This window comes from Schistocerca americana, chromosome X (genome assembly GCF_021461395.2).
Source record: "Schistocerca americana isolate TAMUIC-IGC-003095 chromosome X, iqSchAmer2.1, whole genome shotgun sequence".
Taxonomy (NCBI): Eukaryota; Metazoa; Arthropoda; class Insecta; order Orthoptera; family Acrididae; genus Schistocerca; species Schistocerca americana.
Window position 1 is genome coordinate 947,359,850 of NC_060130.1, and position 24,472 is coordinate 947,384,321.

Below are 24,472 nucleotides of genomic sequence, written 5' to 3' on the forward strand. Positions count from 1 at the left end.
TACTTGATAACGAAAACGCGCTGCCTTTCTTCATTTACTTGCGCCTAGAAATGGCTGTCGAATAGTGCCAAACCAAAAGCCAAGGGATCTTACTGCCTTCCAATATACGTCGCTGTCGGTTCTTCCATATGATTTGGTCGACGTGACCTGTTTCAAGTTGTGTATGACACAGAATGTTTTAGAAAATCAATTGTTTTCCTTTGCAATAAACAGAAAGATTTTCATTCTAAGCTATCCAAGTACAAAATTTTCGCAATATTAGTTCAAATTTAATATGCACTTCCATAACGTAAGGAAAGTATTTCACAGTTGCAAAACCCGCATCCGACTCACTGTCCTTACACTTAGTCGCTGCCCATAAATTCTAGCTCAAAGTGACGCCAGTTTAAGTAACCTAATGTAGCGAAGACTGTTTGCCAGTGCTCTTTCTCACCGGAAAATATGCAATTCACTCATTGGGCTCCATAAGTACACTGTAACAGTAATTTCTGTGTGTATGCAATGCATACGGATTGTAGAATTTAGTGGTGCTCTCTCTTCCACTTCTGTGTACAATATGCCTGACCTAAACGGGCCCTTTATCATTACAGGCCCTGGGCGGTGCCACATCATATTGACAACAGTAATGTGCTTATACTGACAACCTCATTGTTCGTTTTACCCGATTTTGTAATAATTTAAGTAAAACTACATGACCTTCCAGTGGGAGACATTTCGTCCCCCTTTTCCTTCTGTGAAATTTGTCAGTAGGCTTTTTGCCTTCGAACCAGCCAAATGCGGCAGATTACGGCTGGTTACGATTTACAAACCACGATTTAGTGCCGTTAACACGATTTCTTTAAACATTGGCGTAGCTCTTAAATCGTCTTATGCAGCAACGTTCACAGATATCTCAAATAGGAAATGCTCTTTATCCATGTACGAAGGTTGTAAAACAAACTTCCCACAGATTGTGACAGGTTGATCTTTTCGTCTGATAGCATTGCGTAAGTATTTTGTGTAAGAGGTATTAAAGTAGTGTTCCTATATCTGTGGGAATGATTGGTAGAAAACGAGTTTCACACCAATGGGTACAGTACTGATAAATATTCAAAATGATTACTAACCTAAGTCTTCGTTCATCCACAAACAGAGGCGTATTTGTAATATTGAAGCTAGACTAGGTATCCTTGTCTTCCTTGAGTGGGCATTGGAAGGCGTTTACACACGCGTATACGAGGGTAATCCCAAAGGTAAGGTCTCCTAAGGGACACGCAAGTGCCAACGCAGGCACAAATGAGAGATCCTTAATGCTAATGGCAAGCAGAATCCGCAGTGTTGACTGCATGGTGGCAAGGTGATAAAAAGCAAGACTATGGACATAAAGGTCTCAGGTTCGATCTCTCACCAATCCCACGATTTTTATGTGCCGTTTTACACATATTTCCCCTGGGGCAGTGTTTGTTGGTGTGAAAAATGCCGACTTGTACTGTGGTCCGAAAGCCACGTAAAACTGTAGGTTCCCCTATTAACTAGCTAGGTAAGTCAACTCAAAGGTGGGATGAAGGCAACAGCATACCACCTCCAATAAGTCCGTGCCTATTAAGGCACTGTGGTGTTCAAACGACTCTTGCGACTGATGACTGCTTTCTTTCTATGGGTTCCAAAACTAATGATCTTCAGGTTATTAATATTTTTGTGTTTTCATGCTGTAGCTTTGATACCAGTAAATGTAAGTAATCGGCCGAGCACTGTCACCGTTCGAGTTGTCAAGGTGGTAGACGACGATGCTGTCGACCCCAGTTACAATTTTGGTCATGGCTATATTTCATTCGAATACCTCTATGGGCCTTTCTGCGTTTTTCAAGATATACTTTTATACACTTGGTACGCTTCCAAATTGATATCTGATAGAGCTGTATTTAGCAACATGAATCAGATATGTTTCCCGTGCAATATATCGGACAACACGTCAGTGCAGCGAGATTTCGTTTATGTGTTGCGCATGGTGCAAGAAATATTTGTGTTTTGCTTGCTTCTGTGATAGGTTTCACCCCACTGAATGCGAGAAAGCTCACGAATAGACTGTCAATAACTGGAATTACGCAATAACACACTTAAAAGTTGTATTTTTGCATTATGTATCCCGATGAAAATAACTGTAAACAGGTTATATGCCTACTTGCTTATTATCGCGCTTCTCGATGCTTTCCTCAAAATATTAAAATTAAAATAATAAGAGAGACAGAGAGAGAAAACAGAAATGTATTTCAAATGTCAGCTCAGTGACGCCATGTTCGTCTCGTGGTGTAAAGCAAGGATAGTTGATAGGTAATATCTCGTTGTACTAGCGATATGTATGGCTACAGGGTTCTTTGTTTTCTCTCTGCAAACAACTAGAACAGAATTCAGTAACAAAGTGGTAAGAACACCTACTCAGTGCGCCAATTAAACACTCAGCTATTCTTGGTTATTTTGTTAATCGTCTGTAATGCAGTAAACATCCTTGATTGTTGATTTGTAATTACTACCATTGTTATTGTTATTCGTCATCCCACAACAGCTTTCCTATCACTCATTTCCGCCGATGCACGTAACGAATGGATCAGGATGAATGGAACGTGGGATGTTACGTCACGGAGAATATACACATTTATCTCGGCGTCTTGTATCAGGGTAATATGAAAATCTCGATAAGAAAAGACGACAATAACACCCAACTATTTCTGTCCACTTAACACCATGACGACAGACAAATTGGCGTCTCACTGTATTTTGATTATAATTCGTTAGCCTTTTTGCGACCTCATTTTAATACCTCGTGAGAGCAGGCGTAATATTTTGCTTTTTGAACCCCGAACAATAACACACAAAGAGAGTAGATGGAAGGATACAAAGAAAAAATCAGACTCATTCATTATAAGAAGACTAAACAAGAGGGAAACATTATGAAAGCAATGAATACGCTGGTTAGTATACCTTATTTGTATAGATCTGAAGATGAAAAAGCGCAGATCTGCACAGAGCCCGCATCTGCACTTTTGTTTCTGTCCTAATGGGCATAATTTTTAGTTTCTTCTCTTCTGAATTATCAAATGAATTGATTATTACGTGGTACAGAATAATTAGGTAACTGTGTTTCTTACAACTTCCATTCGCACCAACATTTTTCTACATTCTCGTGCAATTCATGAAATTCTACTTGTATGATCACAAGACTGCACATAGATGCAATCGATTTCGAGGTGCAAAGTGTTTGTTATCTTACTTTTCGTGACAGATTGGCAAAGTTGGTTTCTAAATACTTTTTATTGTACTGAAATAATCTTTTGTAACAAAGTAACAAGGTAAGTGTTTTATTCGTATATATTTTGTGGGAAACTGTAATCGTGATGGAAGATTACACACCTGAATGTTTGACACAGCTTGTAGGAGAAAACGCTGCATATTAACCAAACCCCGCGCCTCCTCTCCGTATCCTCCTATGACACGAGCACAGGATTCTCCTCCTATAACGCTACAGAGCTGTTCCTAGCACAGCTGAGAATTGGCAACATCGTCGCAAACATTTGGCAACACTGTGACAGTGCAATCACTTCCGCGTATGGTACTGAACTGACTCGCTAAATTCACTTGATATTCCCTTTCCATTTGAATGACTCGTGGTATATAATCCTCACGTAAACTAAGACACTGAGACAGAAATTTCAATTTTTTGGCTAAAGAAATGCTATTCTTCACATAAGTGACAACTTTTAATATATTTCACGATGCGTTACGAGGCTGAGCGACCAATACCACGACGAGAGTGGCGTGCTGGCAGCAGTGTGTCTGTAGCACCGCGGTACCGCCCGTGTCTCGTGTTTCAACGGTTAAGAGAATCGTGAGTTCTAACCGTGGTAGCGGCGGCGCGTTCGAGCTTTTCTTTATGTATTATTTCATGGAGCTGCGAATTCCCAGAAAAAATTCTGTAACAAAATCAGAAGAAAACCTTTACACATCAAATCCTCGTGGCAGATCGACTCAGTAAGTTGTGTTAATGGTCGTAGATTTCGGCTTTCTGACTGCCAAGCTGCTATACAATACAAGCGTCTCTGAAGAAATTCGAATCGACCATCAACGATACGCAATTCAATAATGTTCTTCACTTGAGACTCCCATGCCAGGGTGATAAGTATGAAGGAAATAAATTGATTAGCAAATCGCAAGAAAATACTTTCAGCTCAAAGTGCAATGGTAAAAAACTTACAATGCTGCACAACAGGTAACGCCTCTTTCCGCTGCTGACAAGCAAATTTTGAGTTTCTAGGAACACGTAACTTTATTTATGAAATGCCATATTTGCATACCTGTTGAGTATGACAAAGCATACCATTTAAACACAGACCCAATCGAAATCTAAGTGAGTAGTATTTTACTAATTCGTGCAGATAGAGGTACGCTTGTGTACAGATACTCAGTTTTGTTAAAACAGACTTACTTTCGTCGTAAGGTTATAGTGAGTAGTTTTATTTCATTTCTTACAATACAGTGCACAGTTTTCGTAAGGTTTCTTTTAGTGTTGTTAAAACAATACTGGACATGAGAGAGAAATTAATCATCCACGATATATGCGAATTCTCTGATGTTATCTATAACAGACTGACAATGCACATGCAGTTTATTGATTACATGCATGTAGAAAACTTGTTCTGAGTTAAAGCAGTCAAACAAGGTTTGAAGAAGAATAAAATACCACTACCAGACGACAGCTAACGCAGAAAATACTTTTCTGACTATTTTGGCACGATGCACTCTCCCCATACATAATGCAAAAGCTTCGGGCCGCATCTGCTGCCTGGCCGTCTATTAAACCTGAAAAGAACAAAATGACGCAGAAGTTAGCCTTTTTCCACATGCGCCTATTTTGGGTTGAGAAGTGAGGAGAATTATGTTCAAAGTTCCATTAAATTGTTAACTTCAGCAGACAGCAGATTTGCGTTTTAAAAAAATGTAGTAGCGAATGTAATCGAACACGCGACGTCTTATCAACAGTGCGCGACGCTTACCGTTACGCTACTAGCTGTGACGTAGCTACAGCACCTCTGGAAGTGAACAACAGGTCCTCCAGAACTTCGGCATTCCACAGAGCTGTGAGATAATGCATATGGCCGGATATAGACTTCTGAGAGACAGACAGTTACAGCATTTCTTTTGCACTGCACGATGGTTTCAAAAAACAGATAGAGCAATAGAGTAGCTCAAATGGAAAGGAACACTTCCTATTTAAATTTCTGCATCATACACTGTTGGCAGTTCTGTGTAGGTGGCAGTTACGTTATTTTATTTCGGTGATTACAAAAGAGTCGAATGTATGCACTGGGTAGCCAAGGCAGCCAGTTCATGGCGATTCGGTCAACCAAGTAAATGAATGTACTGAACATCCTGCAAACCTCTACAGGGAGCCTGTGTGTCAGAATTCTCATCTTGTGTGCCGCAACGGTGCTATGGTAGAGAAATTAGTCATCGAGAAGAAGGGTTGGTGGTCTGTTGGACTGATGATAGTTTCATATGCTGATGGTCTCGGTTCGATTCCAACTTCTGCCGATGTTTTTCGATAGGGAGAGGTAGATTCTATTCTCTTCTGGCTACGCCAAGTGAAGAAGGTATAATGGCATTGTGGTCTGAAAATCACATTAAACAAGATATTCCTTCTCTACGAAGGAGACGTTTGGTGGAACCACAATAAAGTAAGGAGTGGCGACACCAGTAACCTTTTTTATACTAGTTATTTATTTCTAGTAACGAAACAAATCCTGTGTATGGTCACAGGAACTTATTCCGTCTTTTATTTGAGCTTCTGTATGTCGATAAAATTGGTTCTGAACTGGGAATGCAACTCAGACCGCCCTTAACGCGGAATTTGATCCCTTCGTGAAAATACAGCTCGACTACAACTTGTTGTTTGTTCAAAACTGCAGATTCCTCAACATATCCACATATTGCGACTGAATGGGTTGGAATCCTGGCCCAGCACTAAACTTTTCACTATGTATTATCAAGCTCAAGCATGAGAACACCTATCTGCTGGTGGATAATAATTTTTATTTTTAATGCATTTTCATTCGTTGTCAACATTAACGATATCTGACGTTTGTGACTCCCAGTGAGATACAGAACTATTTGCGAGATCACTGTAAGTTCAAGGATGTTATTCCGAGCTGCTGATGGAGAAAAATTCGGTAAGTGTCGTCTCTTTGCGTGTAGTCATTAACGATATGTTTGAGGTTCGATTTTCAGTCAGCACTGAACACTTCGTCATATTATTTCTAGTTCAAACATGCTCACATGTCGCTGCTGGTGTAACAAACCCATACTTACCGTTCCTTTTCTCTAGAATATAACAGCAATACGTACTGGGTTGGAGTCCTGGGAAGGAAAAATTAATGTTTCGCCTCGTCATTTCATTTAATACATCTAGCTACTGCCGAGAAAATCCGATATGTCAAAGTTGATTGTGCTTCGATAACAATCCGATTAGGTTCTGGGTTCGAATCCCTGTCCAACACAAAGATTTACCTCACTGCATTTCAAGTAAGTTACTTGTGAAGTAGCAATATTTAACACCTCTCGTAGTTCGTCAACAGGGACAATAGATGCTGGGTAGGAATTCTCGTCCGTTGAAAATGTTACGTTATGTAATTTGAAGTTGATATTTGCTAACTGATACTGTCCAAAAATGAGGTATATCACTCTCTTTATGCCTAGTCAGGAATGACTGTTAATTTCCGTCAGCCACGAAATCTTAGCTTGCATGATTGGTTCAAATGGCTCTGAGCACTATGGGACTCAACATCTGTGGTCATCAGTCCCCTAGATCCTAGAACTACTTAAACCTAACTAACCTAAGGACATCACACACATGCATGCCCGAGGCAGGATTCGAAACTGGGACCATAGCAGTCTCGCTGTTCCGGACTGAAGTGCCTAGAACCGCAGGGGCACCGCGGCCTAGCCTGCATGACCTGGGTTTGAATCCATATGCAGAACGAGGCGGTTCGTGGTGTCATTTGAAGTTCATACATATTCTCAACTAGCTGCTCGTGAATAACGTAAATTTTTTATGACATTTTGTGTTAAATAACAAGTATGGTATGTTACTTTGAATAGGAAATCATGAATACGACGAACGTACTACGTGCATTACCTATCTGACGTAATAATGAGAGTGCTAACATTTCAGGTATGTCATTTATTGCAATAAATGTGAGCTTACAAGCCTTAAGTCTTATCTGTGATGAGGTGTTCCCTGATATTTGTAGTATCGTGGTATTACTTTACATCTTGAGTTACTGCGATACAGAGCAGTGTTTTCTAATGGTGATTTGTTGGAACCATTTTCAATAGTCAAACGACTGTACCAAGGAGCCATTATTGGACCTGTTAGACAGCTGCATTATCTAGGTCGCATGGGAATCAGGTGAAATGCAATTCAGGTCGTTCGGATACCTTTGAGCACGACTGTACATAAAATCAGAAGTTAAATATCGAATGTTTTCACCAATAGCGAAATTCTGGAACCTTAATTGACGATAGAATTGTTTTTGCCTGACTGGGATTCGAACCCAGCATCTAGCACCGTCGTTTTCTAGCCAGGAACAGACGATAAATAGCTATTGTTGGTTCACCAGTAGCGAGATGGGCGCATGTTTAGCTAGACATCAGTCGACGAAAAGTTCTGTGCTGAATAGAATTCAAACCCCGCACACGTGGTCATGAAGAAACTTTAACTGTCAAATTCTTTTTCAATAATAGCTAGGAATGGCATGTTTGTACTTTCAATGATGTGATGGAAAATACTCTGCTGGCTAGAAGTTGAATCCACAACATGTCGTCGTTGGTGATCACAACGAACACAAAGTCAAACCCAAATCCGTTTTCACCAGTAGAATGGAGAGGAATGTTTGAACTTGAAAAGATGTAAGGAAACGTTTGATCTTGTAATGTTGTGATAAAAAGCTCATCATGTGGCTGTGAGTTGAAACGAACACGTTACAGCTGACAACGCACGAAGAGACGTTGAAAATGCAACTATTTTCACCAGTAGTTCGGAGTGGACATGCTAGGGCTTGAAATGAAATAATGAATATTTTGTGCTGGTCAGGATTCGAAACCAGACAGGTGCCTTTCGAGGACGCCTAGAAGAGTTTGCAATCTTCGGGAACACAGTGAAATCGAATTCTAATCCCAGTCCAGCCCCACAATTTTCAACGTCTCAGTTTCAAATAAAGTAAGAGCCTTGTGAACTTACATGGCCATTGGCTCATTAAATGAAATACGTTTTCTAGTTTACGACGACTTGCTGGTGTCAGAGTCTCTGCCTTACGGGGTTTCTCCATCTGTCACAGCTCAAACGAATGCCCAGTCGGCAGCGAAGGAATGCTATCTTTACTGCGGATATTGAACTACGGAGCTTACTGGCGTTCTGCACTTGGCGTTACTAGGGGTGAAGGTGAGCTATTTGTGTGTGTTAAAAATCTACGCCTGACGTGAGATGTGAACCTACACGTTTTACACATCAATACAAGATTAATCCACCGGACCACAGAACCCCCTGCCAAGCACATAATTATGAATTGCAGAGTATTCATTTAGATGTAGATGCAGATGTCAAGGGACGCGTAACAGGAAGAAGGGCGGGATCTGGGAATGGATAGAAGTGCAGAAGTGCAAAATATAAGCGTGAAATGCTTGCAAAGTATTGCTTACTTAGACGTGTGCCACAGTTCGTTTTATCGTTGGACCGAGAGATAAGGAAGGACTGTTCTCAGAACGAAGAATGGGTCATAGAGAAGGGGAGATCAAAGAATACGGTTTCATAGGTGGTGAGAGGAATGATAGAGAGTAAAGACAGCAGCAATTAAAAGAGAAAATGTAGCGTCATTGGAAACCGCTAGATTTGTTTACAAAATTTTGGGGGAGTGTAATAGAAGGGCACTTGCGGCGATAGTGTCAGAGAGAGAGAGTGTGAGAGAGAATAGAAGAGATGTTAACAACGAGTAAACATAAATGTTCAAATGTGTGTGAAATCTTATGGGACTTAACTGCTAAGGTCATCAGTCCCTAATCTTACACACTACTTAACCTAAATTATCCTAAGGACAAACATACACACCCATGCCCGAGGGAGGTCTCGAAACTTCCGCCGGGACCAGCCTCACAGTCCATGACTGCAGCGCGGCTAATCCCGCGCGGCGAGTAAACATAATATGAAATCGTTGGCGTATTGTGTGGAGGACGGAGGGTATATTCATGGATGGAGGGGAAGAGAGAGACGTATTTGAAACAACAAAAACTACTGTGACAGAGTCCATCTACGCTGATTAGTTTGTAAGTATGTAGACAGGATTTAAATGAAATCAAAATAGAATACTTAACAAACTGTATATTCAAAAGAAACCCACTTGAATTAAAAGGGCAACTTAAAGGAAAGCTAACCCATATTGTATCTTTTCTGTTGCCACGCGATCTTCCACTAGTTCCCAATGAGGAAAAATGACGAAAAAGAAGACATAACAAAACATTTTAAGAACTCTAACATTTTATCCAGAATCCTTCATTATTTTGTCCTTCTATCACGCGTCTTGGCATAGAATGTATAAGCCGTCGGACGTAACAGCCTGAAGAAGCAACTTCCTCCCAGGTTTCGAGGACGCAGTCCCAAAGAGCGTCCACAGTAGTTGGTTGGTTTCGTGGCCAGTTCTCTGTTAATGTTCTGGCGACCTCAGCCCACATGTTTTCCATGGAATTCGTATCAGCCGCCGATGGCGGCCAGTCCATGACGTTGACGCCAATCGTAGAAAGCCGCTGCTGAACAAATGCAGACTTGTGAATCAGAGAATGGTCCTCTTCCAATGTGACGTCCCCTTTTGCGTACAGCATTCGCACTGACGGAAGCATCACATTTTCCAATATGTGGGCATACTGCGCGCTGTCCAGAGTTCCTTCTATCCTGTGAAGAATTCCCGCCCCTCTCGCAGAATTCCAACCCCAGCAGGTAACAGATAGCCGGCCACTTCTTCTCGTCGTGGTTACATATTCGCGTCAATGGCGAGTCCCTTGCGGCCTGTAAACGATTCGTGGACCGTCGTTATTGGTGGAAAACACCTTCTCATCAGTGAAAATGAAGTTGTCCCACGACGCCCTCAGATGGAGCTCCGCAAATGCTAGCCGGTATAAAACGTTGTCTTCGCTGAGCTCTTGTTTCACGGCGGATCGTCGTGCATGCAGTCAAGCGTCCCTCAGCCTTCGGCGAATCGTGTCACTGGAGGCGGGGAAGTTGGTCTCCCGCCGCAACTGCTTCGCGTTCAGAAAGGGATTTTCTCTGCTCCTAGACACTAGGTCCCTGTCTTCCTGCTGTGAGATCACTCTCTTCCTGCCTGAGCCAGGAGCACTGTTGGTGGTGCCTCTTTCAAGGCAGATCCTCCATCATCTCGTTGCAGTGGTATGTGGTACGCCATACCGTCTGCCAGCTTCTCTGATGGAACATCCTCCTTCCTCAATGAGAGCGACGACTCTACCTCGGCCGGCCGGAGTGGCCGAGCGGTTCTAGGCGCTTCAGTCTGGAACCGCGCGACCGCTACGGTCGCAGGTTCGAATCCTGCCTCGGGCATGGATGTGTGTGATGTCCTTAGGTTAGTTAGGTATAAGTAGTTCTAAGTTCTAGGGGACTGATGACCTCAGATGTTAAGTCCCGTAGTGCTCAGAGCCATATGAACCATTTTTTGACTCTACCTCGAATAGACCTCTCCCAGTGAGCCATTACGGCAGACAGCCTGCTGTGTATTTCTTCTTGCCGCTCTTATACTGATTCCAGGAGAGGAGGTATACATATTTACGTCAAACGGACCGGCAGAGGCAGAGGCATGCGGCGCAGCCGTGCTGGCTCGTCCCGAGCTGCGAACCGTGGCTAGTACAGACCCGGGCCGCATGGCCACGATCACCCCTTGAAGGATCAAAAGTTACACCTAACCTATCCAAGTCTGTAGTACAAACTAACGCAGCTACAGCTATTATGCTATAACATGTGCAGGCACACCTACAGTTGACGATTTATTCAAATATTTGACGAACAATACTTTCAAAAATACATTCATTTTAAAGATAGCTATCACAATATATTTCACCTAGCTAGCAATAGCATGACGCAGGAAACTATACTTTCTTGTAAGCGTTGTGCATTAGATGTAGCCTTAATAAAACCTGTATCCAACCACGACAACTAAGCGGAATGTAAAAGTAAACAGGTTCGTCGGCAGCTTCTCCAAATAATAGTATATACTTAGTATATAATACACGTTTTGTGCACTTATAACATGTACTCAGTGTCTCTGAAACAATGCGTGCTGCACGACGGAAATTACTTTCTGCTGAGGCACTTCATTTACATCTCAATGATACACGACTACTAGAGAACATTGCTCTTTACGGCAGTCAATCCACTTGTAAATTAACATCATGATATCGCAGATATTAGGCAACACGTTACTAGGGATGAGTAAGGCCTTAAGGTTTGCAACTAAACATGCTACTCCTAGCTACTACTGAAAATGAAGTTGATTATTAACGTGTCTTCATAACCATGTGTGCGGCGTTCGCCTCTCAGTCAGCATAGACGTTTTCGTCACCTTATTTCTAGTTAAACGTGTCCACATCTCGCTGATGGTGGACCAACATTGGACATTTCTCGTCTGTTCCTGGTTAGGCAACGACGGCGGTAGGCGCCAGGTTCGAATCCCGGTTAGGCAATACAACTTCAGTCGTCATTTAAGGTTCCAACCCCACTACTGGAGACAAACTGTGATATCTACATTCTGATTTTACGTACTTATTCAACAATCCGGCTAGGTGCTGGGTTCGCATCCTTGTCCCCAGCATTACATGATGGCATTTCAATTTTAAACATGTGCATCCTTTATTCCTTGACAATGCCACACTACACAACGTCTTTCGAGGTTAATTACCAAGAAGGTAACTGTCATGTTAGGGTTCCCGCTTTCGTACAAACATAATCGTCATTTACGTTGAAGTTGAGAATTGATAACTGATACTGGTGCAAACGTCAATATTTGACGTCTCTTTCTGCCTAGTGATCGAGTCTCGATGAGGCACAAAGCTTTGCTTGGTTAACAATGGCTTTACGTTCTGGCTTTACACCCGGATCCAGAACGAAGACGTTGGTCATGTCATTTAAAGTACAACTTTGTGTACAAATAACTGTTGATGAGTAATGTGAACAATGATATTACTTGTGATTCGCTGTTAATGTTGGGATTCCCGTAGAGTGGTTGCCGCTGTTAATCACGTTTTCTTTTAACTGCTTACTATTTCATAAAGTTGATGCGAAACCACTCCCCGTTGAACGTTGAACGACGTTCAGCATGTGTTGGGTAAACCTTTCGACAGCAAAGAACTTGTTTCCAATTGCCATACAACTTTATAAATCCATATACTGTCTGAAATATTTAATTGTGCCTAAGGATTACTGAACGATTTATGTGACTAAACTATAGTTCAATTCTTTTATCTTGGCGGCTCGCGCATGCCCGCCCAGACGCGGGAGATAGCTGCGTTGCCAGTTGCACACGACGCACGCGCCAATAGAAGCAGCGCTATAGTATAGCATAGTTCGCAAACTTACGTTTAGGGGCGAGCGCGCAGTTCATGAAGTAAAGCCACCACGGCCGCATTAACCCTTTCGCTGCTACAAAGACGTGCTCGCTGCCTTCAGCGCCGTGCGCGATTTTTTCACTGCACTGCTCGCCTGTGCAGACACATCGTGTTCCGACTGCTTTGACACTCTTATCAATCGATTCCACAAAAACTATTTGGCCCAAAAATTAGATTTTTACACATCTTCTTGACTGATACCTTCCCCCCACAAATGACTTAATTTTGTTTCGATGTTCAACGCAGTTATTATGCAGCATCAAATATAGTAAACCATTGCACGAAATTTTGAAGAGTTTGCAGAGGTAAAAGTCCATAGAGTATACTTTCCGTATGGTCGATTTTAGTTGCCACAATGTTGAGAATGAAATGTGGACAAGATACCTAAATTTCATATAAAATTTACTGTATAACAATAGCTCATTTAAGTACCACATAGGTGTCGTATGTAATATTGAGAAATATTCCGTCTTTCGCGACTGTAATAAAAGTTTTATTTACACTGAGCACGTTTGGCTTTATTTTAAAGCACTTCAATCAATCAAAAGAAAGTAGGCAAAATACATTAAACAAAACTGTGGACTTACAAAAACATTAGGACTTGAATATACCGTCTATCAGTGAAGTGCTCTGAGCTATGTCAAATACAATTTTTGTGTGTGGCACACACAAACATCATTTATTTGCTAAAACACTGATCTGCCAACACAAACGTTGAATATTGTGTTACCGCAGCACAAAACTACGAAAGGTGACTTGGCAGTGGAGGAGACAAAATACTGTCCACTGAAGATGCTTCAAAAGAGAGAAACGCGTCTGGTCTAAATAAGCCCCTTATTACAGTTGCAGAAGAGGAATATATTTCAGTACCATTGGTAAAACTGCGACTGTGGAACAAAAACAAGAAAGAAAACATGAGCACCATTGTGTAGGTGCCATACCTTTCCTTGATTGAAGTGCTTTAAAATAAAGCCAAACGCGTCCGGTGGAAATAATACTTTTATTATAGTCGCGAAAGACGGAATATTTCTCAATATTACATACGACACCTATGTCGTACTTAAATTAAATGAGATATTGTTATACAGTAAATTTTATATGAAATTTAGGTATATTGTCCACATTTCATTCACAACATTGTGGCAACTAAAATCGACCATACGGAAAGTATACGCTATGGACTTTTACCTCTGCAAACTCTTCAAAATTTCGTGCAATGGTTTACTACATTTAATGCTGCATAATAACTGTGTTGAACATCGAAACAAAATTAAGTCATCTATGGGAGGAAGGTATCAGTCAAGAAGACGTGTAAAAATCAATTTTTTGGGCCAAATAGTTTTTGTGAAATCGAATGATAAGTGTGTCAAAGCAGTGGGAACACTATGTGTCTGCACTGGCGAGCAGTGCAGTGATGACAAAATCGCTCACAGCGCGGAATGCGGCGAGCACGTGTCTGCATCAGCGAAAGGGTTAATGAAGAGACAAAGCACTAGAAATTTCAAAAAATTGCATTCAAACGAATATAATTCGTGAAGTTAGGCACTTCGATATTCTTTTTAATTAATGAAAATATTAAGCAGGGTACCAGGTTTGAACTCATAACCTTTCGCATAGCAGCCCAACACCTTAACCGTTACGCTAACGCACCTCATGTAAAGGCCGGTTCCCACTAGGGCTGCCGCGCGTCAAAACGGCGCGTCAGCGGCGTGGTTGCCATGGAAATGGCGTCAGCGGCAAGGCGCGGCGGGCTCTGCGTCGCGGTTTGACCATGTCGAACCGCTTCCGCTGCCGCGTGCCGCGCTCCAGGTGCGCGCCGCCAATCACAGAACGCGCTGAGCGTGACGTCAGGTACGGACTCCCGGGCCACACGAACTTTCGCCGAACCGCTGGCGCGGACGCGGCGGCAGCTATGAAATACTTATCATCCGATTCCAAGGAAACTATTCGGTAGAAAAATTTGATTCTTGGGCATGTTACAGCCTGATATCTTCTCTCGATAAAGGACCGAATTTCTTTTCGTTATTCGTCGTGGTTACTTGCTGTATCGCATTTACGTAAACCTTTACACGAAATTTTAATGAGTGTGCAGAGGTAAAAACGCATTGCGTGGACTTTGCGTACAGTTCATTTTAGGTAATACATTATTGCGTATGAAATTTAGTCAACATATCGAAATTGTTTTTAAAGCTGAGAGCAGATCGATAGCTATCACCGTTCTCGAGATATTGTCCGATATGTCGGCGGACGGGCTATGCCGTGACCGCGCGCGGGCTGCTCGGCGACGCGACCGGTACTTCGTCCTGCTCGTCGTAAACCATGTGGTTGTATCAACCGCAAATTTCGTAAACGGTTCAAGAAATCGAAATTTATTTTTTTTTTTTGTTTTATTTTTTTTTTTTTTTTTTTTTTTTTTTTTTTTTTTTTGCAAACGATAACTTGTGAAAAGTCATGTATTTCGTCGCATGATAAATATCCTAAATCTGTTTATCTACCAAGATATGAAAGTAACTACAGTTTTTCAGAAGGGATAGATGAATTTTTTTAAACGGCATTAATAGCATGTCGAATGAGAAGTTAAACTGAAACTAATTTAGTCAAAATATCCACGGGTGTGCTGCCGGTCTATAGTGTCCAACGGGCACAATATTTCGGCAGCACACCTGTGGATATTTTGACTATCAAATACGCCGGGAGAAACTCAAGAATCACATGAAACTAATTTGCTGGTATGTCATAAGATGTAATTTACTAAATATGTAGAGCTATTGATTATTTCCTTTCTTTTTTCTTTATCCAGTGTACTTTACTGATTCAAGACGTGTCTCGCCTTTTACTTTAAGGCATCTTCGGTGGAATCTAGAATGATTCAGTTTTGTTTTGATATGTGATACTTGGAGATTATAAAACAGTTCACATCTTTTTTTACGTGAATGACTGATTACTTTCAGTGAATCGAATTTTTGGCGGACATATACGTTTCCCCTCACCTGGTTACATGCTGGAGGTTGAACTAAAACTTAGATTATGGAACATAAGCACATTTTCATGTTCGCTCTTTTTTCTTCTGTCACTAGCAGTAGACGTTTTACTGAAAACTCTGATTTGACGTCGTAACTACAGTGTGTTCACCTCATGTCCCTTCCTGTCTGGTTTGTTTATGTACATGTTGCCAAACTGCAGAATTATATGCTGAAAACTAATGTTTGTTTATTTTCGTTCTCCTTATATCTGTGTGTGTGTGTGTGGCTAGCCGGTGATAGTTATAGAAAGTTGAAAGTGAATCCAGTAGTTGTCAGACAGTGGTTGAAAGATTTGGTGTTCAGCTGATTTCAGTTTTGGTTTAAATGTTTTGTGGAGGAGTGCATGGAAGAGTAAATTCACTGCTTACATTAACAGATAAAATAGTAGAATAGTATTTCAACAGATGATTATTATCAGAATAGTATCAACCAACCCCTTTGTCCTCACTCTTTGACGCCCCATAATACGTCCTGTCAACTAACCCCTATTGTTGTCAAAGTTGTGCCATAATTTCCTCTTCCTCCTCTATTTAATTCCGTACCTCTTCTTTAGTCACACGATCCTCGTATCTAATGTTCAGCATTCTTATGAATCACCACGTTTTGAAAGCGTCTATTGTCTTTTTGACAGAACTGTTCATCATCCACGTTTCACTTACGTACAAGGCTGCACTCCACACAAATGTTTACATGAATACGTGATATGTTATTGAACAGGACTTGAAGAGAGGAAGTGTATTACTGAATAAAAATATACGGTGTATTTAAAAAGACGTACTGCTGTTCATATCTTGATTCAAGAAAGGCAGTCATGCTGTTAAATGTCCCCCTAGTAGCTAAACAACAATTGGTTTATTCTACTTCGAGACAAAAAGTTATTGGGGTTGGTCAAAATAAACGGGACATCCTGTGTGTGGAGGTTCAGGGAGATGGCCTTGGTATACGTTGAAGCAGTAGTGATGCGTTCCAACAGTGTATAAGATGGAGGAGACGTTTGTTTTTGCTGGCCGGTGTGGCCGAGCGGTTCTAGGCGCTACAGTCTGGAACCGCGCGACCCCTACAGCCGCAGGTTCGAATCCTGCCTCGGGCATGGATGTGTGTGATGTCCTTAGGTTAGTTAGGTTTAAGTAGATCTAAGTTCTAGGGGACTGATGACCTCAGAAGTTAAGTCCCATAGTGCTCAGAGCCATTTGAACCATTTGAACGTTTGTTTTTAGTCTCAGATTTTCGAAGACGATCAAAGTATTAGAACGCTTACAGGCAGACAGCCTTTCAGTCCATTTGTATACTTCGGCAGAGCATATCAAAAGGCATGTCTTATGAACATGCACTGTAGGCTTACATCTAGGCAGTGGTTAGAACAATAATGTAAGTACCCCAATGCAGCCAGCCTCATTTATATTTCGCTTTCTCACCCGGAGTTACGCTAATTGGCATTGCTTGGCCAGGCCGTTCGGTTGAATTGTTATAATAAAGGGATAGTTAAGTGAGTTCGTCCCTGTTCTGCCTCCACTGCGCAGGGCATTTCGTGGCCGACGGTGTGCTACATGCTGGGGGAGGTGCAGTACGGCGGCCGCGTCACCGACGACTTCGACAAACGGCTGCTGACGACGTTCACACACGTCTGGTTCTGCGACGTCCTGCTGCGGCCCGGCTTCGAGTTCTACCGCAACTACAAGGTGCCCAACACGCGGAACCTCCAGGGCTACATCGACTACATCAATGGGCTGCCCGCCACCGACACGCCGGAGGTGTTCGGTCTGCATGGCAACGCCGATATCACGTGAGTTATGATCGGGGTTACTTTAATAAGAGTATGCTCGTTCCAGCCCGCCCGGCTAGCCGCGCCGTCTAACGCGCTGCTTCCCTAGCTGGAAGGCGGGCCGGTCCCCGACACGAATCCGCCTGGCGGATCTGCGTCGAGGTCCGGTGTGCTGGCGAATCTGCGGATGGTTTTTAAGGCTGTTTTCCATCTGCCTCGGCGAATGCGGTGTGGTTCCCCTTATTTCGCCTCAGTTACACTATGTCGGCGATTGCTGCGCAAACACTGTCTCCACGTACGCATACACCATAATTACTTTACCACACAAACATTTGGGGTTGCACTTGTCTGGTATGAGACGTTTCTGGGAGGGGGGAGGGGGGGGGCGTCCACTGGGGACCGAACCGCACAATAACCCTGGGTTCGGTGTGGGGTGGTGGTGGGGTGAATGGACTGCTGTGGCCTGTTGTGGACTACTGTGGGACGAAGCCCCTCCGTCGTGTCTAGGTCCCTGGTTCAATACACAATACACACACAACGCTACCGTGGCACAGAAATTACGACGCTGCCTTCGTATTCAGGGTGAGCAGAGTTCAAATTACGATCTGACAAGCATCATTTACACTCTCTTTTGTCTCTCTCGGTCATTTCCGGCTGTGATATTGCCTATTTTGTTTTCCATCCTCTGTCCAAGGTATCTACTGCGTAGCTAGCCACGTGTAATAACCGTGATGTCGACGGGAACTTAAACTGTGAGCTTCTATACTGCCTTTCCTCCTACTCATTAACATTCTCGTACAAAGTAAAGGCAAACGCAACACATTTCTACGATATTGCATTGCCTGTGTTGTTCAGAAGTACGATGCAATGTTCCTTCGGAAATGCATGCATGACCGAAGGAACAGGCACTGCAGCGACTACAGCCGTTATGAAATACGTGGCATGTATTAGCAACTGCGAATATGGACAACCATCAGCTGTGTAATGGAATGATGATAATCAAAATTTTTGCGCCATCGGGACTCGAACTCAGATTTTCTGCTTATCGCGAGCGGTCACCTTTACCATTATCCTTTTTTCTTTTTTTTTTTTTTTACTCGGGATCTCCCGCCCACGTGGCAGACGCTCTATCCATCTGAGCCACTTTTTTTTGTTTTTTAGCCGAAATGTGAAAGAAAAGGAAAATTGTTAGAGGCGAACACATGACTACAGGTTCAGAATGCACAACGATTACCTCTTTGTTTTTTTTAAATATATACCACGACACAGACAAAAATTTTAATAAAGTGAAAAAAGAGAAATAATAATGGCACCAGGGAGGTTTTTTTATTTTTAATTTTATTTTTTTATTTTAATTTTTTTTATGAACCAGCCAACCATGAAATGCAATAATTTATCAATCTATCACGATGCCGATTCCGCTTTTTTTATTTTATTTTATTTTACACAGGAAACACGCCAAAATATACACTCAAATGGCAGTGTAATGCTTCAGAAAACGAAAATATTCTTATTTTTTCCAAAACACTTATTGAAGGCAATCAATTAAAATAAAACAAGAGGTCATTTCGACAAAAACAAAAGGGTGAAATCAGAAAAACGTATAGGAAGGAATGGGGCGGCAATTTTAACGTGCCCACACATTCTTTCTTCCGCCCCTTCTACATCGTGGAACATCTAAATCCATAGAAGTGTCCACAAAAATAAAATAAGAAAGGGGGGGCATGGCAACTCATCCAAAGCCTTGGCGATGAAGAACGAGATACAAAATATTAGAAAAAAATTCACGATAACGGGGCATCCGGAGCCACGTCCAATGTGCGGTGGCCATATATTGGGAAAAGGCACACGGATCTGCGTCATATCCACTCACCATCAAGTAGTGGACATAATGGCCAACAAGCCACATGACGGTATTGTTCTTCGATCGAGGAAAGAGGGTTGAATCGGGACGCACGAGAACCTCCCCCGAGATAGCCGCCTCCGACGTCCTGAGGAGAAAAGCCAGTTGGCGGCGAAGCCATCTCCAATGGTCATGACCGCAGGAAATCAACCGATGGGATAATGTACCAGGTTCATGGCAATGATTGCAGCGATCCGTTGCACTGAGGCCAATACGAAAAAGTCGCACGTTGGCAGGTACGACATCATGAACAGCTTGATACCACCGAGGACGCCACTTCCATCGGGAAAATCGGGAGGCTAATGTTGGACCAAACAATCTTCCAGTTCGTTTCTGGCGACAGGGCTTCCACAGAGGGAAGACTATAAGAAACTGGCCTGCGACTTAACTGCATTTTTTGGGAGAGATTCGTTTCGGAAAGGATATTTATTCCTAAATAACTAACCTCAAAAAAAAAAAAATCCCTAACGTGCCGTAATTTATAACTAATCCTACCAATATCTACTGGAGGTGTTAAACTCGCCGGTCGGATAAAGGCGAGCTGTAAGTGACCTGGGGGGGGGGGGGGGGGGGGGGGGGGCGCGTTGACACGTTAACACGGTGCGACGGATGAATAAGGCAGACGCCTTAACCCGAATGTCAGGGAGGCCCACACCTTCCTGCAAACGGGGCCGCGCCATGACCCCATAACGCACGCGAAATACAGAGTGGCGCCAGATAAACCTGCCAGTTAAACTTTGCAACTTGCGGGACACCATCGCAGGAAGTGGAAAGATTTGTGCAATAAAATAAGCTTTACTTAACCCATACGTTTCCATGGCCCGAACCTTATGAAGAAGTGAGAGGGAGCGACGCTCGTGTTCAATGATTGCACCCTGAATCTTATCCGTGACAGACTTCCAGTTTATCGTAGCCATCGTTAGCGGACAGCTTTCAATTATAACACCCAAAGATCGATATCGGGTGACCTTCGAAGCCCATGGAATTTCAACAGCGTCAAATCCTCGCAAATTGAGTAAACGACATTTATGGTCATTAACCCGCGCTCCCGTAAGACGACAAAAGCAGTGGTACATCATCATGTGTACGAAGAAGAACCATAACGTCATCAGCATATGCACGAACGGTAAACCTTTCTCGCAGCAGCGACCAGCCACTCAAACGAGCAGCTATAGTCTATAGTTCGCAATAATGGTTCCAGAAACAGCACGTAGAGCGACATTGATAATGGACTCCCTTGAAGGACGCCCTGACACACCGCGATGGGGGAAGTAAGACGGCCATTTACGTCAATGGACGCCCGAATACCAGTGATTAGAGAGCTAAACAGCCGTCATGCAGCATTGTTAAAACCAACAGTAGTCAATACTCGCATAAGGAATCCATGACTGATGCGGTCTAACGCTAGGTGAAAAGCAATGAAAAGCAAAGCGCTTGGCACGGGAATGGTGAAAGCAATCGAAATTAAGTATCGACATTCACCAACGGGAGTCAGGAGAGTACGACCCGGAAGACAACTTTGATGACTCGCGGTGATGGTAGTCAACAATATCAATAGTCGGCTATTGACCGCTCGCGCCGCTATTTTATAATCATAGTAGAAGAGGGTTATTGGGCGGACCTGATCCACACGCAAACGTCCCGCCTTTTTGGGAATCAGGACTATTTTAGCAACCTTAACGCTGGGCGGGAGATGGCCTCCCTGGAACATTTCATTCACCATGGAAGTTATCGTATCTCCTATCAATGGCCAAAATCGAATATAAAATTCTTTGGGAAGGCCATCGGGGCCAGGTGATTTGTGGGAGGGAGAACGAGCCACAATATCAAGTATATCATGGCGATGGAATATAGAGAAATACTCTTCCAGGAGAGCTGGTGTAACAACACGATCAAGGAGGGAGGTGAAATCAAAAGACGGTGGATCGTCTGAATCCACTTCAGCATAAAGCTCGGAATAGTACTGGTAAATTTCACGCATAATATCAGATTGGGAGGACCACTCACGCCCATCTAGAGAACGAATGGTAGAAAGACACGTCCTTTGAGATCGCTTGTTGAGCCGGAGAAGATGATAGAGAGAGAGCAACTCATCCTGTACGATTGAACGAGACTGGGAACGCAGTCGGACACCATCCATTCGCCTACGTTTGAGTTGGCGAAGTTTCGCCTTCACACGGTGGACGTCGACGTTCCTCAAGGGGGCATCACGAGCATTATCGTAAAGATCGCGAAGGATTGCATAATAAAATTCCCTAGTGCGCCTTATTTCAGCCGCTTTTTCAGCGCTAAAATGCTTGAGTGTATTTCGAATCCGGGGTTTAGCAAAGGTAACCCACCATTCGAGAAGTGAGGAATAATGCGTCTGGGACTGGGTTGTCCGCCGCCATACGTCTGCGACGATACCTTCCAGAGAGGGATTCGTGAGATGTAGAGTGTTTAGCTTCCATAAATGGCGCGAGAAATGGGCCCGCTGCGGGACGTGGTTAAAAGTCATTGAAACAGCACAGTGATCAATGAAACTGGAAGGAATTACATCAATCGATAGAAGCTGACTACATATGGGGGCAGATAAATAAAAGTGGTCCAATCGGCTACTTGAAGTAGCTGTGAAAAACGTAAAGCGCACCAATGTAGGATATCTGCAAACCCAAGCATCCTGGAGATGCAAGGACGTCACCATATCATTAAGTTCACGACAAAATGTATAACTGGGGGTCTGATCAACACGGCGTAGGACGCAGTTAAAATCGCCCCCTAACAAAACCTTGCGCTGGTTCCGTCGGAGTAAATAAACAACTTCTTTCTTATAGAAACGCGCGCGATCGGATGAACGACCGGATCCAGACGGAGCGTAAAGAAAAATTAAGGTGAGGTCATAAAAGCTACAGCCTATACCGCGACCATCATCTAGCGTTTCTAAGTCCGTCAGCGGGATTCCATCTCGATGAAGCAAAGCCATACTAGTAGAATTTTCAAGCGCGACATTGAAAAACATAAAACATCCAGGAAGACAAAACACATCAAATAACACCTCTTGTAAACACACGATATCAGCTTGGGAACCCTCGCTTTTCTTTTTACGACGCGCCGCGGCAAGGGCAGGTTGAAAACGCTGTTTCACACCACTCCGTGAAAATATACACTCTTGATGATTGGGGGCACGTCAAGCTCCGATTTGACAGAGGAGCCATCGTCACCGCACTTATCGGAAGTCGGGAAACACAACTCAGAACGACCAACAGCAACATCAGGTACAGAAGAGACAAGTAATGCAGTGCCGGTGTCGGGTGGCATCTCCTGAACATCAGGAAGAGAACCCGTAGAATCCTGTTGCTCGACCGTCTCAGCGTGGAGGAGGGGTGGTACTGCACTAGAAAACTGTAAAGGCTGGCCGGCAGGCGACATCTCTGCGGGAACAACGGAACCCACGGGAACCGTCACGTCGACGAGTGAAGTGGGGGACGCAGATTGAACGCACATTTCAACATCAACAGAAGCAGCTACACCCTCTCTGGTAATACTGGAATCACTATTAACATCAGTAGACAACACATTACCGCCAGAAGGTGCACCCACTGTCAACGCCGTGTCAGAAGAACGAGACTGGAGTGGGGCGTCCTCGGAATCTGTACCGTCCTCAGTCTACCGGCTTTTGATGTACGCTGCAGGAGCCGTCGTCCCCTCGTGGACAGAAGCCGCACTGGTACGCGTCGGTAACGTTGGAAATTCGCGAGGAGTAGGGGGTAATCTTTCCCCTACATCGCTTAAAGCTGGAGACTGACTGACAGCTGAATGCGAAGTTACTGTGTCTGCTAATGTTAAAGGAAGAAGTTTTTGATAAGACGACGTACGGCGCGGGCAGTCAGATCTGAGATGACCGCTTTCGTTACAGAGAAAACAAGTTCCTCCTTGCCCCGTATACGTAACATGGATGCGGTAACCACAGACAGTTAAGTGGGAATGAATATTCTTTTTAACACACACGTCCACAGTCCGGATACCATTATAACACTGGAAGCGATGGTGTGCTGACCAGCGTTCCCATGGAATATGCCGTATGATTCCAAACGGAAGCAACGCTGTTTTAAGAAATGACTCGTCCACTTCAGGAGGAAGGTTATAAATTCCAACCGGCGTATACTCGAGTGCCGCATTTTCAAGGAGGACTTGACTAACAGAACCATCGCGATGTGTAAACAACACTTTAGAACCAACCCGGGAGAGAAGTCTTTCAACTTGAACGGGATCATAAAACTTCACAAAGAATGCATACAAATCAGAATCAAAGTAAACAGTATCTACTTGATCAGGTGTAACACGGATAACATCAGCCAACCAATCGTGAATTTCTAAGGAGCCAGGTTGAACACGACGCGTACTCTCGTCAAAACTGAAACGAACAGTAGCTCGACGAGGCACAGATTTAGGAGACTCGACAGACACCATGGCGCGGGCAGAAAACACCGCCGCCAAGAGGAAAACGACAACAAACTCCGCTACGCGACTACAATGTAACTCCGGCCGATACACCAACAAGACTGAGCAAGCGGCGCTGCGGCACAGGCAGAAGTTAACGACAACCTGCTCGCTCGACGCGCAAGCCGACACTATGCTATTCGACCACGACTCAGGGCCACCTCCTAATACCCATATGCCGTCAACCTTGTGTCTACAAACTGCCCTGGTACACTCATCATGTGTATTCCCGTACAGGGGAAAAATTTTGACTGAATTGCCTGTTGTCGACGGATAAATGCGATGCAGCAATTCCTGTGTTGGTCAGACGTACGATGCAGTATTCCTTCGGATATTTATAGTAGTCGAAGGAATAGGCACTGCAGCGACTACAACCGTTATGAAATACATGAAATGCATTGCAGTTGTGAATATGGACAACAATCAGCAGTACACCGAAGTGACAAAAGTCATTGGATATATCCTAATATCGTGTCGGATGACACAAGTGACACCCAATCACGTGACTACGTTCGAAGTCCGTGAGTTCCGCGGAGTGCCCCATTCTGCTCTTTCACGGTGTCTAATAACTACTGAGGTCCCTGATATGGTGTACCTGGCAGTAGGTGGCAGCACAAT

General features: G+C 43.4%; 1 protein-coding gene across 1 annotated transcript in view; it reads left to right on the forward strand.

Moving 5' to 3' along the window:
• The window catches only part of LOC124556419 (dynein axonemal heavy chain 5), an 876,134-nt gene that overhangs the window by 788,954 nt on the left and 62,708 nt on the right, over window positions 1-24,472 (forward strand). The window contains exon 71 of the mRNA XM_047130377.1: window positions 17,231-17,493. Coding sequence (XP_046986333.1) covers window positions 17,231-17,493 — 263 coding nt within the window. The remainder of the gene's footprint in view (window positions 1-17,230; window positions 17,494-24,472) is intronic.